Source organism: Ambystoma mexicanum, chromosome 1q (genome assembly GCF_040938575.1).
Source record: "Ambystoma mexicanum isolate Mex_15411 chromosome 1q, UKY_AmexF1_1, whole genome shotgun sequence".
Classification (NCBI taxonomy): domain Eukaryota; kingdom Metazoa; phylum Chordata; class Amphibia; order Caudata; family Ambystomatidae; genus Ambystoma; species Ambystoma mexicanum.
In genome coordinates, this window is record NC_090922.1 from 1,427,536,532 (window position 1) to 1,427,556,091 (window position 19,560).

Below are 19,560 nucleotides of genomic sequence, written 5' to 3' on the forward strand. Positions count from 1 at the left end.
TTCCGACTGGCTACATATTGAGGAATCTGAGAGAGCATGTTCTGAACCCTCTCGCTGGAGGGAAAGACAAGACCGTCTTCCGTCCCAATTAGCACTCCCAGAAATTGCTTTTCTTGGCTGGGGACTAAGCTGGATTTCTTTTCATTGATTGAAAAGCCCAGACTGAAGAGGAGATCTACTGTTTTTTGGGAGTTCGAAAAACAAGCGTCGAACGAGTACCCCGTAATGAGGTATTTTCTGTGCGCTGGCAACATTGAAATATGAAAGTATGCATCTTTCATGTCCAATGTTGTCATGAAGTCCCCCTGTTTCAGCAATTGGATCACCTCCTGCAGTGTTACCATGCAAAACTTCTGGGTTTTATAAACTTGTTCACTGGGCGCAGATCTGAAATAGGATGAATGGGGAGATCCTTTTTGGGTACAAGGAAGTAAACTGAATAAATACCCTTGTTTACCTGAAGAATAGGCACAGCTTCTAAGGCGTCCTTTCCCAGCAGTGCTTCCACCTCTTGGATCAGGATCTCCAGATTGTCCGGTGAAAGGCGCCGTGAGCGCGGCGGTCTGAACTGTGGATGTCGGGCGAATTCCACGCAATAACGGTGGGCGACTGTCTTTAAGACCCACTGGTCGGAAGTTATCCCCTCCCATGCCTTGAGGAAAGATGTTAATCGCCCCCCCCGACCGGGGAGACATGGGAGGGGACCTGGACTTGGTGGTCATATCTGACCAAAGGCTGTGGCTCCTCTGGGATTGGGGCCTCTGCCTCTACCTTTGCCGCGTTTCTGACCCCTTGAGGGGTAGTAAGTGGGGCTTCCAGATATTTGATTTGGGTTGAAGTTATCCGTGCCGTAGTTTTGACCAGCACAGGCTTGTCCTCGAAAGGGCCGCCGAGAGTTATTACCCCTCTGGGATGAGGGTTTCTGTGTAATTTGGTGCAGAGACCTCATAGTCTCATGCTCCTTCTTGGCTGTCTCCAACGTTTCATCCACTGCTTTCCAAAAGAGTTTAGTCTCCTCAATGGGTTTATTAATGAGGGAGGCCTGAGTCTCAGGTCTAAATCCCGATGTACGCAGCCATGCGTGTCTTTTTAGAAGAGTCCCTTGTGCAAGAGACCTGCCTGCTGTTTCTGCAGTGTCCAGGGTGTTCTTCACCACATTCTGGTTAACAAGTCTTCCCTCCGCCACAATGGCGAGAAGCTTTTTCCTGGCTGGTTCAGGAACCTCCTGAAGGCCAGTGGTCAAAGTGAGCGGGAGCGGTCGGGAGCGGGGCTCCTCTACTTTTTTAAATTACCATTTACAGCTTCTATACTTTTATTTTAAAAAGAAACCGTTCCGGAATGGTTTAGTTTTAAAATAAATGTGTAGGAAGAAGTTGAAACCTTCACTTTCAGTGCACTGCACTGGATGTTTCCTTAAACAGCAGGTGCACATGTTTGGGGGGTGTATTGTGCGTGGGAGGGGTCGTGGCAATGGGGTTTGTGGGGAGTGGGTGTAGGCCAGCAGGGAACATAGTTGCACTACTTCTTTTCGTACACTTCGACTACTGCTGAAGGCCTTCTTGGTGCAAGTTCCATTGGGCATCAGCATAGCTTGCTAATAGCATAGTATTATTAGCAACCCGAATGGTGTATGCGGCTGCTGATGTGACACGTTTGCCCAGGGCATACAATCTTTTAGACTCCTTGTCTGGTGGTGATTCTCCCGTGGCAAGGGGTACCCCTGCCCTCTTTCGAGTGGTAGTCACTACCAGCTAGTCTGGGATGGCGTGCCCTTTTATATACAGAGGGTCAGAGGGAGAAGGCCGAAAATTTTTCGACTCTCAGGTTCACAGCCCGTGTCTGAGCAGGTGTGACCAATGAGGGAGCTACCCGTCTTTTAACAGAGTTAAGGAGGGGGATGGATTGACTTCCTTAATAATGTCCTCCACAAAATCCTGCTCAGGTACCACCTCTTGAGTGGCAATTTTGTGTCACACCGCGCGCTCGCGGGAACCACTTACCTGTCCTGGGGTCCCGGGTCCACGGCCGCAGTGGTCTCCTCCGTCATGGATGCTGTACCCGCGGTGGCGTCTTTCCCCACGCCGGCCCGCGGTCCGGATGGGCTCCGTGGGCGCCGCCATCTTGTGAGGATCTGCGTATGCGCGGATCGTCAGTATCCGACTTCCCGCGCATGCGCAGTGTTGGAACATGCGTTCCAAGCCTCGCTTTGATGCCGGGCTTTAAAAGAGCACCGCATACACAGGGACAACGCGTCTCAACACGGTTGTTACTGTGTATGCGCTGCTGGAGCCCTGGCGTCCGTGCCTCAGCCTCTCCAGTTCCTTGCTCTGCCTTACCTGTGCCTTGTTCAGCCTCTCCAGTTCCTTACTCTGCCTTATCCTGCCTAGCCCAGCCCTTCCTCCTTGTCCTTGCCTGCCTTCTGGGTTAGGGTAGGGGAGTTCCTGTCTGGGTTCCTGGTTGCTTCCCTTCTGCTAGGATAGTAGGATTTCCTTGTCTGTTCTGTTTTGACCTTGCAGACCTTCCTTCTTTACCTGTCTTGTGCCCTGCCGGTACCTGTGCCTTGCTACCCTCTTGGATGTTCCGGAGTTCAGCTTCCACCATTATCGGTGTCTTCATTAAGCCTTCTCTGCCAGTGGAAACACTGTTCCGACGCCACGTAAATACGGAGAAGTGCCACCCGTGGCGTTGGGAGTTGGTTCAGTGCCATCCTGTCATATATCGTCAGGAGGGTATTGGGCTAATTTCTCGCGCTACTCATTCATCGGCAAGAGATACTCCGACAGACTGGCAACCTCAACTCCACGTTCTCCAGGAAGAAAAGGTAACCAGCGATCTCGTGAAGACTCGTTTAACAGATTGAGACGCCTTTCCTTCAGTCCCGACATGGACGACATGCAGGAATTACGCGAAGAATGCGTGCCATGCATCTTGAAATGACCACCCTCTGCCAGGAGAACGACACCCTTCGACAAGCGATGGGTCGGAGTATGGGTAATCCCTCACAACGAGCTACACCACCTGAGAACTCCATGGCTTACACTACTCCGATGAAGTATGATGGTGACCCGCGTCGAGTGGCAGAGTTCTGTACATACTGTCGGATCCATTTCCAGTTCAGGTCAAGTCATTTTGGTCAAGACAAGGCGAAGATCGGGTATATCCTTGGAAACCTAACCGGCAATGCACTTGCGTGGGCCGCACCTTTGGTCTCTACCAACAGTCCCCTGTTGGGTGATTTCGCTGCTTTCGAGAAAGCCTTTTTGGATGTCTTTAAACCACCCAATTTGGCAGCCATGGCCCAGAATCAATTAATGGAGATCAAACAAGGACCAGGTGACATAATCCACTACATAAGTCGGTTTCGACAATTAGCAACCGATTCACAATGGCCCGAAATCATTCAGAAAACCTTGTTTCGTCGGGGACTACGAGAAGAGTACAAAGACGAATTGCTGCACATCCCGGAGCCAGAAACGTTGCCTGCATTGGTGGAACAAGTCTTACGCATTGACCACAGGTTAGCTGAACGACGGAGTGAACGTCGCAGATCTGACAGGTATCGCCCGGTTCTTCCGGTACTGAACCCCGGACCAGCTGTCTCTACCGATGTGGGCCCAGAACCCATGCAGTTGGGTACCATCCGAGGCCCGTTGTCCGAGGCCGAAAAGAAAAGAAGACGACAGCAAAACTTGTGCTTGTATTGCGGTGGTTCGGGTCATTTTCTAGGCACCTGTCCGCTACGCCCTCTGAAGAAGCAGGAAAACTAACAGGCCCGTTGTTTGAGGCGAAGGCAGCAGCGGGCCGCCTCTCTGAATCTGACCTTCCTCCTATGAACCCGGTGCCCTTGTTGATCCTGAAAGTCGGTGTTGCCTGGCTAGGGAAGTGTATGAAAACCTGGGCCCTTCTAGATTGTGGAGCATCCGGCAACTACATCGATGCCTCGTTCGCGATTGCCAATGGGATCCGTTTACATTACAAAGAACGACCGACTGTGGTCGAGGTGATTGATGGTTCTGCTTTGTCTTCTGGTCCAGTCTGCCAACAGTCCGATCCCTTGTGGCTCTCTGTGGAATGGCTTCTCGAACGGATTTCGTTGGATGTCATCAAGTCTCCCTCTTTTCCGGTGGTGCTGGGCCTACCTTGGCTGCTATATCACAATCCTCAGGTCGACAGGACCGCTCGTTCCCTGGTGTTCTCTTCGACGCGTTGTCCTCGGGACTGTGGACTTCACGAAACCTTTCCTGCAATTTTGGAGTCCCTCAATCCTGTTGACGTATCTGCCCGTTTATGTGCCACCCAGTTGGTACCTCAGGAATATGCCGGATACCACAAGGAGTTCTCCAGGCCTGAGGACATACCATTACCGCCCCACCGGCACTTTGACTGTTCCATTGACATCCTGCCCGATGCGGTCATTCCCCACGGCAAGATCTATTCGTTGACCCAACTCGAGAAAGGCGTCCTACAGGAGTACATTAAGGATTGCCTCAACAAGGGCTACATAGTGCCGTCCAAGACCCCCGCAGGATTCCCGTTATTCTTCGTCAAGAAGAAAGAGGGTACTTTGCGCCCTTGTATCGATTATCGTCAACTAAATGAGATCACGAGGAAGGACAGGTACCTATTACCACTCATCCGGGACATCATCGAATCCCTGAAAGCCGCACAAATCTTCACCAAGCTGGATCTAAGAGGGGCCTATCACCTGGTGCGGATTAAGAAGGGAGATGAGTGGAAGACGGCCTTCAAAGCACCTATCGGTCACTACAAGTACAGGGTGATGCCGTTTGGACTCTGCAACGCCCCGGCAGTCTTCCAGCAGTTCATGGACGATGTCTTTTCGGACCTTATTGGAATATCTGTATGGGTATACCTTGATGACATCCTGTTTTTTTCTGACACTCGAACTGCATATGTTGCGCATGTTCAGGAAGTTCTTCGTAGACTAACAGCTAACGGTCTGTATGCCAAGGTAGAAAAATGTCAATTTCATATGGAAAGCATGGAATTTCTGGGCTATGTGATCAGCAGCACGGGAGTGCGGATGGATCCTGCAAAACTGCAAGCTATACGAGAATGGAAACCGCCACATGGCGTGAAGTCACTTCAAAGGTTCTTGGGCTTCGCCAACTTTTATCGATCTTCATTCCACGCTTTTCTCAACTTGCCAATAGCCTAACCCGCCTGACCAGTACCAAGGTGCCATTTCTCTGGGACACGCAGGCCGAGGAGGCATTTCTGGAATTGAAAAAATCCTTCATGTCGGCTCCTGTTCTTAGACATCCAAATGATGAAAAGCCATTTGTGGTTGAAACAGACGCTTCGGACTACGCAATTGGTGCGGTCTTACTACAGCAAGATTCAGTCACGGGAACAGAGCACCCGGTGGCTTACTACTCACGGAAATTGTCAGCGAGCCAGAGAAACTATGCAGTGATTGAAAAGGAATTACTGGCTATGAAAGCAGCTCTCGAGGAGTGGCGACATCACTTGCTGGGTGGGAGGTACCCGGTGGTGGTTCGCACAGATCACCGTAATCTACAGTTCCTGCGCTCTTTGCAATGCAGAACCTCCCGTCATGCTCGTTGGGCCTTTTTCTTTTCGCAGTTTGATTTCACCGTCACGTACATTCCTTGTTCCCAGAATACGAAGGCTGATGCTCTGTCTCGATCTCTGGAAAACAACGTTGAAGGTACCAAGGAACCGGAGCCTCTGATAGCGTCAAAGCATTTTCTATCGATGGTGACTCCCCAGTTCCAACAGTTGATAGAAGCCACACGAACGGATCCCTCAAGATTACAGATACTACAACGTTCTGACATCAGAGAACGTGACGGCTTGTTGTTCTTTAAGGATCGTCTGTACGTTCCCACCTTGGAGCTCCAGAAGATCGTTCTACAGAATTGCCATGATTCCGTCGTTTGTGGTCACCGTGGAGTCCGCACAACACAAGAACTGGTTGCACGGCAGTACTGGTGGCCTGGATGGGCCACGCTGGTAAAGCACTACGTGGATTCCTGCCCTGTATGTGCCCAGATCAAGATTCCTCGCAAAAGGCCCATTGGTCTCCTGAAACCCACGCCTACGCCTCCGTACCCTTGGCATACCATCGCCACGGATTTCATCCTTGACCTGCCCCTGTCTGGTGGTTTAACGTGTATAATGGTGGTGGTGGACTGCTTCACCAAGACTGCTCATTTCTTGCCCTTTCCCAAACTGCCCACTGCCTCCCAGATGGCACGACGTTTTCTACACGAGGTGTATCGTCTTCATGGTCTTCCGGAGAAAATTCTATCGGACCGGGGATCTCAATACATCTCATCCTTTTGGGACCAACTGTGTCGGCATTTGGACATTCAGCGAGCCCTGAGTTCCGGCTATCATCCACAGACCAATGGGCAGACGGAGCGCACCAATCAAACCCTTGAGCAATACCTACGTTGTTATGCCAATGCCACTCAAGACAACTGGTCGGAATGGTTGGACACCGCGGAAGCAGCTTACAACAATGCTGTTCATTCTGCTACCGGACTCAGTCCCTTTTTCTGCTCTTCTGGTCTTCACCCCAGATTGCTGCCAGTTCGTCCTACATCTTCCAGTGCCGTACCATCTGCAGATGCCCTGGTATCCCTGATCCGCAATCAACATCGCCTGGCGGCCAGTACCTTGGTAGTGGCACAGGCACGTATGAAGGAACAGGCTGACAAGAGACGGAGCCCTGAGCCCGTCCTTCATGTTGGGGACAGGGTATGGCTGTCCTCCAAGAATCTACCGGTACGCAATTTACCTGTGAAACTGGCTCCCCGCTTTTTTGGTCCCTTTCGCATCATTGGGCGTGTTTCTTCTGTTGCCTTTCGTTTGTCTCTGCCACGTTCTTGGAGGGTCCATCCTGTCTTTCATGTCTCTCTTTTGAAGCCCTATGTGCCCGATGTTATGGGTCGCACCTGTTCCCGTCCTGCCCCGGTCTTGGTTCGGGGGGTCCCTGAGTTTGAGGTGCAGGAGATATGTGATTCACGGATTTGGCGGGGTGCTCTGCAACTCCTGGTCAGCTGGAAAGGATATCCTGCTTGTGACCGCACTTGGGAACCACGCTCCTTCGTGCATGCACCGCGCATGGTTCGGGACTTCTATCTCCGCTACCCTTGGAAACCCGGTGCTCCGGGGTTATCCGGGAGGGGGTATGGTGTCACACCGCGCGCTCGCTCGCGGGCGCCACTTACCTGTCCTGGGGTCCCGGGTACACGGCCGCAGCGGTCTCCTCCTTCATGGAGGCTGTACTCGCGGTGGCGTCTTTCCCCACGCCAGCCCGCGGTCCGGATGGGCTCCGTGGGCGCCGCCATCTTGCGAGGATCTGCGCATGCGCGGATCGTCAGTATCCGACTTCCCGCGCATGCCCAGTGTCGGAACATGCGTTCCAAGTCTCGCTTTGATGCCGGGCTTTAAAAGAGCGCCGCATACACAGGGACAACGCGTCTCAACACGGTTGATACTGTGTATGCGCTGCTGGAGCCCTGGCGTCCGTGCCTCAGCCTCTCCAGTTCCTTGCTCTGCCTTACCTGTGTCTTGTTCAGCCTCTCCAGTTCCTTACTCTGCCTTATCCTGCCTAGCCCAGCCCTTCCTCCTTGTCCTCTCCCTGCTCCTTAGTCCTCCTACCACTTGCTTCCCGGTTCTACCTTGTCCTTGCCTGCCTCCTAGGTTAGGGTAGGGGAGTTCCTGTCTGGGTTCCTGGTTGCTTCCCTTCTGCTAGGATAGTAGGATTCCCTTGTCTGTTCTGTTTTGACCTTGCAGACCTTCCTTCTTTACCTGTCTTGTGCCCTGCCGGTACCTGTGGCTTGCTACCCTCTTGGATGTTCCGGAGTTCAGCTTCCACCATTATCGGTGTCTTCATTAAGCCTTCTCTGCCAGTGGAAACACTGTTCCGACGCCACGTAAATACGGAGAAGTGCCACCCGTGGCGTTGGGAGTTGGTTCAGTGCCATCCTGTCATATATCGTCAGGAGGGTATTTGGCTAATTTCTCGCGCTACTCATTCATCTGCAAGAGATACTCCGACAGACTGGCAACCTCAACTCCACGGTCTCCAGGAAGAAAAGGTAACCAGCGATCTCGTGAAGACTCGTTTAACATTTTGAAGTATTCAGCTGCTTTTTTCAACATGGAGTTGAAAGCCATTTGGTCATCCACAGGGGAGGCCTGGCAAGCTGGGGTGGACGGAGGAGAGCCTAGGCACAAAATATCAGTATCCTGATCTTGCCGTGTCCAAAGGTCTTGACCTTCCAGCTGGGTTTCCTCCCAGTTGTCCATCGTATCCTGTTGATCTTCCTCATAATTTTCGAGAAAAGAAGCTTCTTCTTCTTCATTATAGATGTCTCTCTATGTGTCCATATGGACCACGTCTTCTTGTTGAAAAACATGAGACTGGACTTCTTGAATTTGGGGGTTAGGGTCTACCCGAGCCCTTTTCGGGGGAGGCTGATCAGAAGAACCCATAATCTGCACCAGCCAATCCATATAACCCTCAAACTTTTCTGTAGTCCATTTAGAGGACCCAAACGGGCCTACGCGAGGAGAAACTATATTCTCCGCACTGTGGCGTCGTAAGGAACCTCTCAGGGTGTCGGAGAGAGGCTCTTGGCTATCTACGTAAGTATAATCGGAATCGGGACAAAATCCACCAAAATCTTTTCTGCGGCTTGGCCCATCGCGTAACCGGAATAAGGTCCACCGCCGCTGCGATTCTTCCGATGCTACTTTGGATAGTCCCCGAATCGTCGTGAGACAAAGGCTCCGATGATTTGTCGGCAGTAGAAATAGCATCCGTGGCACCAAGAGGCCTAGCGGTCGGTTTTCCGGGTAGAGGTCTAGTCGTAGTTTTCGGGCCTACTGAGGCCTTGTAACTCGTCGAAGCGTCAGGCTCCCGAACTTCGACACGTGTAGATTTAGGAGTAGCGCCTTTGGTTTGTTTTGATTGCCCAGTCGCTGCTGCGGATGCGGGGAAGGCTTTGGATCTGAACGATCCGAGGGAACCAGCGAAGTTTTCGGCGGCCCCGTAGGCGCTTTCGCCTTTTTGAACGAGGGTGTCAAAATTGGCATAGGGGTTGTGTGCTTAGTGTGATGCGCTTGTACACCCCTGTAGCAAGACCAGAGTCAAGCTTGGAAGGGTCGCGGACGGGCGTGGTGGACCTAGAAGTGTCCACCTCAAGGTCTATAACATCCGCGTTGGACGTTTGGTCATCCGAAGTACCCCAGTCACTTTCGGCTGGCGTGGTGGTGGGGGAGGGATGCTCCACACGTGACATGCCGTACGCGGCCCACCGCTTTACACTGTGCTCCTTAATGGTCTTGGGCCGAAGGAGTTTGCACACCGCACACCGCTTCTTGTCGTGCTATAGGGGGAGACAGGCGTTACACACGTCTTGTGTTCGTCCTTCCAAGGATATCTGACCCTACACTTAAGGAGTCCTTTCCATAGCAAAAGGGAAGGATGACCAGACCGAAAGGGAAAAGAGGGGAAAGGAGGAAAGACATACTAAACAATATGGCCACCCGACCCCACTCTCGCTACTGTATAGGTCGGCCAGAGGGCCCGACCAAGTGGAAAAATCCGGCCGCCAGATCTTAGGCGCCGAAATCCACAGCCGTAGACAATTCCCCCATATTCTTCGTCGAAGATGTTCTTATGGCGAAGTGACTTAACAGGGAATAAACCGACAATTCGGTAAGATAAACAATGTCCCTAGTAAGAGCACCGCTATAGGGCGACCAGTTATCTGGTCAGAAAAAAACAATCTGAGGGACCTCAGCGCGTGAGGGATTTTAGGTACTTAACACGTCACAATAGGCATAGTGTTACAAACACGCCTATGCCGATGTCCCCTTTCAGTCCCCGAAAGACAAGATGCAATACTCCGTGGTTACCACTGGATGTTGGACCATATGCACAGCATGTGATTCTAAGCAGATTAACAAGCATCAGAAATATACTTTTCAGAATAGTGCAACACACATTCAAAGCAAGTAAGAACTTTTGTAACTGTTCACTCTGAGTTACAGTTACCAACCAACTTCTTCTAAATGTAAGTAACTTTTGAACGCTTGTTATTCTTTTTAAGGCAGAACACTTTTCATATCCAGTCCTTCCTTTATTCTATAGCATGAGTTCAATCAGAGGCAGTAGAGGGACTCTAGTGGTCTAGGTGCCAGCTGTAGGCAGGGTGAGATAGGGTTCAGTTGCAGGCAAAGTCAGAGTTCCAGAAGAACACTGTTCAAACAAATAAGTATTTCACTTTAAAGTTAGTTGAGGGTCCAGGGACTTCAGAGAAGACAACCTAGGAGGATTCCACAGTGGGCCTGGGTGAACTGGATGAGTGGCCTCCCAATCACAGAAAACACCCAAAGCTATACAGAAATCACAAAGGCTTAAAGTAGGTAAAATACCCCAGCCAACACACTACCTCAGCACAGAAGAGTTGCAGCAGGAAGACTTCAGGACCTGCAGCTAAAAAACCGGTCTATGGATTCCTTTGTCAAGAAGATTGAAGGCAGTACTTTGAAGGACTTTTGCAGCAGGGATCCAGGCAATAGCTTCCTCGAGGCGGCTCTGTGGATTTGGGTTCTTTTCATGAGCACAGAGGAAAACGGAATATCACCAGTCCGATTCTCATCATTTGCAAGGTCCAGCACTCTGGTGCGGGGACTTTTCAGACCCAAATCGTGCCTCTGGAGATCCAGCAGAATTCCCACGAAGTTTCAGCGAGATTCGGAATTCAGAAGACTGTGCACCGCATAATGGTTCGAGGTCCCGCTGGATCGCAGCATATCGTGGGATGGCTCAAAATGTAGGTATTCCCGAGTCTAGTGAGTCTCACCAGACTGTGGGTCGGGGTCGCCGTTTTCGCAGTCCCCAGGTCGATTAGAAGGAAGTGATACAGCAGGCTCCAGTTACACAGCAAGCTCTCCGGTCACAGGAAATTGTTTCAGCTGCGGTTTCATTATCATCTTCTTTAATTTTGGTTCCAGTGGTCGGCTACCTCTTCAGCTTCCAGGATCGAACTTTAATGCAGGAACCCAGTAAATCAAACAACCTTGCAACATTCAAACTTGGGGGTTGGCATTCCTTTCAGGACAGCCAGCCTTCCAATTTGAACTGGATTCTCGCAGTCAGGCTGGAAGACAGAGGGCTGCAGAGTTTTGGATTTCTCTCTCGCTTCCTGCCTTCACAGACACTCGGAGGCTGGGGCGGGGAATCCACAGGAACAAGAAAGGACAAGGAACACTAAAATGGAGAAAAAAGAAGACAGAGGCCATTTTGATAAAATTACCATCTATGGGTGCCTTTACTAGGGCTGTGCAAACAGCCTGCAGTAACGGTGCACCAAATTAATGACAAGGTTCACTGCCATCAGCCATTAAAGGTAAGATTGTCCTTGTAACATAAATATTATATTTAAAATGAGAAAACGGATGCTCAGTATCTCCCTAGCATTCCACATAGGGTGGAGGTGCTGGTCTCACCTAAGAAAATGTAAAAGGGATCCAACGATCCTTTCCACCCTTGGGAACTGTAGTTCTCACAAGGTTAGCCAGAGAAAGGTAAAAGGGGTGCCCCTAGGGCAACCCAGCAACAATAGGCACTTATTGGCAAAGAATTGTCAAAGAGGATAACTTTTAAAAAGACACTATGGAGAGTCTTCAAAATGACATCCATAAAATGGTATCTACATAATATCCCCAACAGAAATATTGCCGTAGACATGGCCGTTTGGTTCGCCATAGGCGATTGTTTGGGGGGGGGGGGTTATTATGTGGGAGCGGAGTTTGCGCACATAAAAAAATGATGCAGGGGTTGCGCGGGTGTCCCCCGCATGGTCCATGTGTGAATTTTGCCGCAAAAATATGGTGATATTTTTGCATCGCGATATTTTTGCGGCAGAATTAACACATGGAACCCATAAAATGGGTATAAGACTGTGTGTGGAAAAAGATTCCCACTCACTGAGGTATAGGGAAAAATAATCTACCAGTCCAGCAAAAAGTTCTGGGGTTGACACAGGTCAGGAAGATTTATCATTAATATGAAAATATTACGTAACAGGGAGAATCTTTGGAAGCTCTACAGACTCCTCCCTAAGTGACTCAAGAAAGCCACGTACCTAAACTGTGGCATTTCTTCTGGGTCCACTCAAGGGCAATGGAGATTTTAGAGCAAAGGCTACAGGAAATCATTGTAATCCACTTTGTTCACTAAGGATTGCTGGTGCTACAATATTTGATTGTAGCTACTTTGTGTTTTTTCAGTTCTGGGGTGAGCTGGGATATCCCCAGACCCAAAACTGTTATTCTAATGTCAGTTGCCCAGTGGGCCTGTTGTCCAATTGCACTTATCCCTTTCTTCCCTTCTTAAAAAGAATTATATTGGCTTAGTCCTGTAAGGTTACAGTGCTATATTTTGTGCATTGGAGTATCGCAGAATCAATGCTTTACCTCTTCCTGTTCTTTCTATGTATAACTACATTTGAATGCACAACAGTGATTTTAATCATACTGCAAGATTAATAAAAAACACTTAAGTTATGTACTTATTTGTTTATATATAGGAGGAGCAATGCTCTTTTAATCACAAAAGTACGCCCAATAGAGAAGAAATGTGTTTTGACAGGAAGCAGCGAGTTTCTTATAATGGGATAAGTTTGAGGAACATTCTGAACATGTTGTGGAGGGGATTAAACGGAACAGTCATCTGGGGCAATACATAAGTGGACACACATTGATTAAGGACAATGAACATTGGACATTTGTAAGTGCAGGTAGTTGGTACGGCCAGCTGTGCTCGGAAGAGAACCATGATGGTGAAGTGCTAGAGTGGAGGCAGAGGAAGTGAGGGACAGAGGCAAGTTAGAGGAGAGGGAAACATGTTAGCTAGCATGCAGATGAGAGGTAGGTTAGGAGGGTAACTCAGAGGTAATGAGGTAGGATTCTAGTTAGGTTTTGAACACATCCATGTGGACTGTTTCTCAATGTCTTGGGAAGAAAATTCCAGGCAAATCAAGAAACAGCAGTAGTGAGAGGAAGCAAAGGGAGGGCGAGTAACCACAAGGTTAGTCAAGGAAACTGAGCATAAATAACAAGAAGGCTTGTAGAGTTGAATAGAGGAGGATAGAGTAGTGTCTTACCCTGGATAGATTTGGGAACAAGTAGAAGAAATTTAAATCTGTAGCTGTTTTTCATCATCAGCAATCCAACCTGGTGACGGTACGAGGAAGTAGGTGCGAAGTTAGGGAGTTCCAAGAGAGTCTTGGTAGCAAAGTTAATGATCTTATCGAGAGGACAGAAAGTATAGTTGGGGAGACCAAAGAGGATGCTGGCACAGTAGTCCAGTTTAGAGAAGACAAGATTGGTTAAGAGATGCTTGGCGGTGATGAAAGGAATGAGGTGCCTGATTTTCCTAATATTTAGGAGGTTAAGGAGAGCTGCTGTTCCAGTTTTGGAGATGAAAGTAGAGAAAGTGTGAGAAGGGTCATAGATGACACAAAGGTTTCTAGCTGAAGAAGAGTAAGAGACAGTGCCAGATGGGAACTGTATAGGCAGAAGAATCTAAGAGATTTTAGCAGGGAAAAAGAGCACCTGTTTTGGTAGAGTTTTAACATCAGAGGGTATGAAGCCTTTCAACATTTAAGACAGCTGGAAACTGTGATTGAGATATCAGAGGAGTGTCCAGGAAAAGAGAAGAAACTTAGGGTGCCATCTGTGAAGAGTTGAACGAGATCCCAAAGGAGGAGATTAGTACCCCGAGAGCAGAGGTGTAGAAGCGGACCCGAGACAGAGCTTCGTGGAACACCAACAGTTAGAGGAGGGAGTTGATGCTGTTGCTGCAGGAGACAGAATTGGCGAGGTGCAATGTAGAATTCAATCAAGGCAAGGGCTCGATCATGAAACTCGAGAAGAATGAGTACTGAGGAGATAAGAGTGATCGACAATGTCAAAGGCAGCAGACAGGTCAAGGAGAATTAGGATAGAGGAAAGGATGGAGTGCCTAGAAATTATATATCCTTTATTGTTTACAATATATTATCTACAGGCCTGTGCCTGCGACTAATTTTGCTTGATAACCAGCCCAGCCCCTCCTAAAGTGAAGCATGACTGCTCTGCAAGGCTGACCATTGAGAATGTTTTGGCCTAACGATGTACAACTTGTTTTACCACTTAAGGCAAGCATTTCTACACCACTCAGAAGCGATTCATGGAAAATCTTTCCGACCACGATGCAACAGTTAATGCAGTGAAAAACACACCTATGAATTTTAGGTATGCAAAAGCGATGCAACAAACTACAAAACATACTGTTTGCAGTGCAATACAAGTTATTAGTGCACTTGAAGTTAATTTAACAGACGGTCCAGGCAGAAAACTATTCCAACTCTTCTAGAAAATGAGGTTTACCCCTGCTGTAGCTTCTATGTAACCATGTTATGCAGGCTCAGCATTAGAAGCAATGGCCGAGGAAGATTTGAGCACCATGTCCATAAACTAAAATAAAGAAGCTTACCTTACTAAACCTGGGTGAACAAGAGGAGAACTGCCTGATTTCCACACGATCCTCATCGTTGGTGTCGTCGTCCTCCTCGGAGTCCATGTGCTGGTATTTCTCAGAACGAGCTGCAGGCAAGAACACACATTTTATAAATGTATTTTTTAAATGATATAGTATGGTTAAAATACAACATAAATGCAATCTTTCGCACATAAAATTGAATCATATTAGAATGTCATTATGCATCACATCATAATAAAATAAATCAAACTCTCTTTATATTAATACATAAATACAAACTAAATAACATATATTAAAAAGAAAGCACCATTCAAGAGAAATGCATTGTAACCAGAAGATTGTGTTACCTCTAGATCCTCCAGTTTAGGTGCTTTAAGAAAGCCCACCACTGCATGTAAAGCAGAGCTAGGACTCCCTCCCAGCAATCTAAACCAAAAAAATTCTCAATCTACATAATCTGTTCGAAATACCAATTTCTGAAAATATAAGATCTGCCATGAAATAAGTGCAGGACAAAAGTACCAAATGCATCATAGTTTCCCCCATATTAGAGTTCATGTAAAATCTACAAAAGGCCTGTTCCTTCACTATTAAACCCCTCCCCTCCAAACCGAAAAGGAGAGGGGTTTCCACTGGAGAAAGCATTAATTTGAACTGTGTTCTGGACTTATTTGTTCATGCCTTGAGTCATAACATTAGACAACTAAATTAGTGTGTTCACTTTATTGAACATAAAAGGGCAATATAACAAATGAAGATACACATTTCTCTCGACGTCACATATTTAGCATGCTTTCACATAGAATGTGTATAAATCACCAAACAACGCAAACTTAAACCTTTAAAGAAAATGCAGAGAAAAAATATCCAGATGTGCAAAGCAATAAAAACAGATTAGTGACAGATGCATAAGGACATACATGCTGTGCGTTGAAAAGCTACAAAGTAAGTTGAGAAGAACATTTTGTACACATTTCCGTTTCAGCAGGTAATTCAATTATAGCCTTCGTCAGAACGTTAATTCAAGAACAATATAAGTATTTAGCACACTAGGTGCATAATACCAATGGGAAAGGACAAGTCCCCTCGCATACAAGATTCTGTACACTCCAGTGGGCTTGTCATACACGGAAACTGTTCTCCTGAACATCCGTGAAGACCTTCTCTCTAACCTTGACTCCAACATCCTGTGTGCCCTTATCTTGCTTGATCTCTCTTCTGCCTTTGACACTGTCAACCACGCCATCCTGCTCAACCGTCTCCGTGATAACCTGGGTATCACTGGACAAGCTCTAGCGTGGCTGACTTCTTTCCTCTCCGACCGACCCTCCCAGGTTCAACTTAGGTCCTTCCTCTCAGATATCCTTTTCTCTACCTGTGGCGTCCCCCAGGGTTCTAACCTCTCTCCTTGGCTGTTCAACCAATACCTGGCACTCCTTGCCCACCGCATCGCTGCTCTCTGCACCAGTTTTCAGTGCTATGTGGATGATACCCAGCTCATTTTCAGGCTACCCTAGGCCGCCTCCTCTCCTTCCCTTATCTCTGAATGTCTGCTATCCAGGAGTGGTGTGCCGCCAATGACCTCTGCCTTAATGCCAGTAAGACCGAGATTCTACTCATTGGCACCCACTCTCCATCCTTCCCTTCAGCTCTCTGGCCGGCCTCCCTTGGCCCTCTTCCTGCTCCCACCTGCAAGGCTAAAAACTTCAGGGTCATCTTCGACTCCACACTCTCCTTCTCTCCTCACATCTCCGACGTCTCTAAGAAGTCACACTACCAGCTGCACCTCCTCATAGGTATTCTTCCTCTCCTCTCCTTCCCCCAGGAGCTCACTGTCTCCAGAGCTCTGGTTCGCTCTAGGCTGGACTATTGCGACAGCCTCTATCTAAATCTGCCTGCCTCTACTCTCCGCCCTGTGCAACTTATCCAAAACAGGACTGCGAGACTTGTCCTTGGCCTCAAGCCCAGGGATCATATCTCTCCAGGACTTAAATCTCTGCACTGGCTCCCAGTGGCTGCAAGGATTAAGTACAAAACCCTCTGCACAATCCACAAGGCCTTCTGGGGCCTGTGACAGCATTAACTTCAACTCGCTCTTCCTAAATACCTTCCTTCTTAGGCTCTTTGCTCATCTGCCTCCAACTCCCTCAGGGTCATCCGCTTCTCCAAGCAACGAGTTGGTGGTCGATCTCTCTCCTCGACTGGGGCCTCCCTCTGGAATAGCCTTCCTGCCTCCCTGAAACTTGAGGAGAACCATCTCCGGTTCCGGAAGAACCTCAAAACCTTCCTCGTTGCTCCTGCTTTCTCTGCCTTTCTCCCCTGCTGATATTCCATGCCGATTCAGCACTTGTTACCGGGCCAGCCTTTCTGATCTTGGAGCCAGGTCCCGCCGTTCTCTCACCTGCCCTGCCTCCCGGGCAACCCCTTGCCCTTGGGGACTGGTTCTATATCCCATCAGTCCCTTACCAGCACTTATGTCTGCTCTTACCTTGCACTTGCCACCTTCAGGCCGTTATTTATCGTATTTATTCTTCTTTCCCATGTACTGCACTTTTCCCCTTTCCCTTCCCCTGGCACTTCTTCCCTTTCTCCCTACCCTCGCACTTGCACGATCTGAATGACACTTGGCCTAGTAGGATTGTTGTCTGTCTTCCACTGTCTTCCCCTCCCCCGCCTCGTTGCACCTTGAAACACTTGTGTATAGGCGCGTTATAAATGCCATATCATATATCATATCATACTCCTAGCCTATTGTAAATGACTATTCTGCTTCCCCCTCCGTGACCCAGGGTACTCTGCTGGGTAAGGAACAAGTAACCTACCTGTAACTGTTGTTCTCCAGCATGGGTCTGGTATGGATTTACATGCTCATGAATATTCCCCGTTGTCAGGCCGGGAATGCTTGGCCAGAAAAGAAAAACAGTTTTGCTTTAAAAGCGTGAACACTGCCTTTCGCCAGATATTCAATCACTGAAGACCGGGTCATACTGCACCCATCCAATGACGGTCGTCTCTCTGAGGCCCGCCTCCGGCAGCCATCTTCAGATTGGAAGCACGTGAGGTGCCACTATGAACCCAGAAGAGCCACAGCGGGGACGGAGGGAGAGTTTGCATGTGAATCTATGCCAGACCCATGCTGGTGAAAGACAGTTACAGGTAAGTAACTTGTTCCTTCTCCAGCATGGGGTCTGGCATGGATTCACATGCTCCTGAATAAGATTATACAGCAGTAACATATACACAACCATGGGAGGTGGCAAGGCTCAACAGAAGCACAACATTTAATCCTGGAACCAACTTACCTCAAGCAAACAGGTTGCGCAGCACCACTTGGCCAACTCTGGACTCCTCCCTGAAATCCCTCTCGACACAGTAGAATCTTGTGATGGTGTGCATCAACCTCCACGTAGCAGCCCTGCAAATTTCCAGCAGGGGAACCCCAGAGAGAAACACTGTCATAGCAGCAATGGCTCTGGTGGAAAGGGCTCTTGGTCGGCCTGGAAGGGGTCTGTCGGCCAGATGATGACAGTGCATGGTACAGCCGGAGAGCCACCTGGATAGGGAGGCCTTGGACAGGGCCTGTCCCTGATTCACAGGACCAAAGTTCACAAAGAGCTGAGAAGTCTTCCGGAAATCTTTTGAGCGGGCCACATAGAACTCCAAGGCACGAGCAACGTCCAGCGTATGGAGTGACCATTCTACATCCGAAACAGGTTTCCGGAAGAAGACTGGAAGTACCAAAGGTTTGTTAATGTGGAACTCAGATGGAACTTTCGGCAGGATGTGGGATGAGTGCAGAGCATCACCATAGTAGGTTGCAACGATAAGTAGGGATCTTTACAGCCTGAATTTCCCCGAACCGCCTGACCGAAGTGACCGCTACCAGGAACGCAGACTTCCATGAAAGAAACCTGAGAGGAGCACAATCTAAGGGCTCAAACGGAGGTCCCATGAGCTTTGTGAGGACAAGACAGAGCTCCCACGCCGGGGCTGGAGCTTTCACTGGAGGGAAAGACCTAAAGAGACCTTGCATGAATTCTTTCACCAGTCTGTGAGACCATAATAATGGCTTTATAGTTGAAAGGGTGCATTGTGAAATGGCCGCCAGATGTGCCTTTGCCAGAGAGAGCAGATATGGCAAGAACTGAGGAGCAGCGACACGCAGCGGCATGATGCCCTGCTGCCTGCACCACACTGTGCAGCGTTTCCATTTGTGACTATATCACGCCAGATTAAATGGTGCTCTGGCCTTATCAAGACCAGCTTTACATGCCTCTGTAAGGTGATAGTGGCCAAACTCTAAGGCTACAGGAGCCAGGCCGTGAGGTTCATTGATAGAGGATTGTGATGAAAGATAATTCTGCTTTCTCTGGAGAGCAGGTCGGGAAGAGGCGGCAGCTTGATGGTCGGCACCATTGATAGGCAGAGCAGGTCCGGGCATCATCGTAGCAGGAGGGAGATCGGAGGAAAAGCATACAGGAATTGAACCTCCCATTTGACTGAGAAGGCGTCCCCCAAGCTCCCCGGTTGAGGGTACCTGCTAGGAACTGCTTGCATTTGAGTTCGCTGCTGTGGCAAATAGATCGATACCCAGAAAACCCCACAAGCGGAACAGAAAGGCTACTTGTTCCTGCTACAAATCCCATTCGTGATCGGACCGAAGCTCCCTGCTGAGAGCATCCGCTATGGTGATTGTGATGCATGTTAGGTGAATGGGTGCAAGGAACATGTTCTGAAGGATCGCCCAGTGCCATAGGGTTTGCGCTTCCAACGACAGAGCAAGGGGTCGGGTCCTGCTGTGCTTCCTGATCTAAAACATTGTGGTAGGGTTGTCTGTGAAAATCCTCACCACTCGACCCTTCAGCAGAGGCAAGAACGACTTGAGGGCCCAGAACACAGCCTGAAGTTCCAGCACATTGATGTGTAGATCCTTTTATCCTGCAACCAAAGGCCTCTGGTCTGCGACTGCCCCATGTGGGACCCCCCATCCTTCTAGTGAGGCATCCGTC

General features: G+C 49.0%; 1 protein-coding gene across 11 annotated transcripts in view; it reads right to left on the bottom strand.

Moving 5' to 3' along the window:
- LOC138548762 (microtubule-associated serine/threonine-protein kinase 2-like) overlaps positions 1–19,560 on the bottom strand; it is a 2,396,492-nt gene that overhangs the window by 119,136 nt on the left and 2,257,796 nt on the right. For all 11 annotated transcript variants that reach the window (XM_069642298.1, XM_069642297.1, XM_069642303.1 and 8 more), the window contains one exon: positions 14,546–14,655. In XM_069642298.1, coding sequence (XP_069498399.1) covers positions 14,546–14,655 — 110 coding nt within the window. The remainder of the gene's footprint in view (positions 1–14,545; positions 14,656–19,560) is intronic.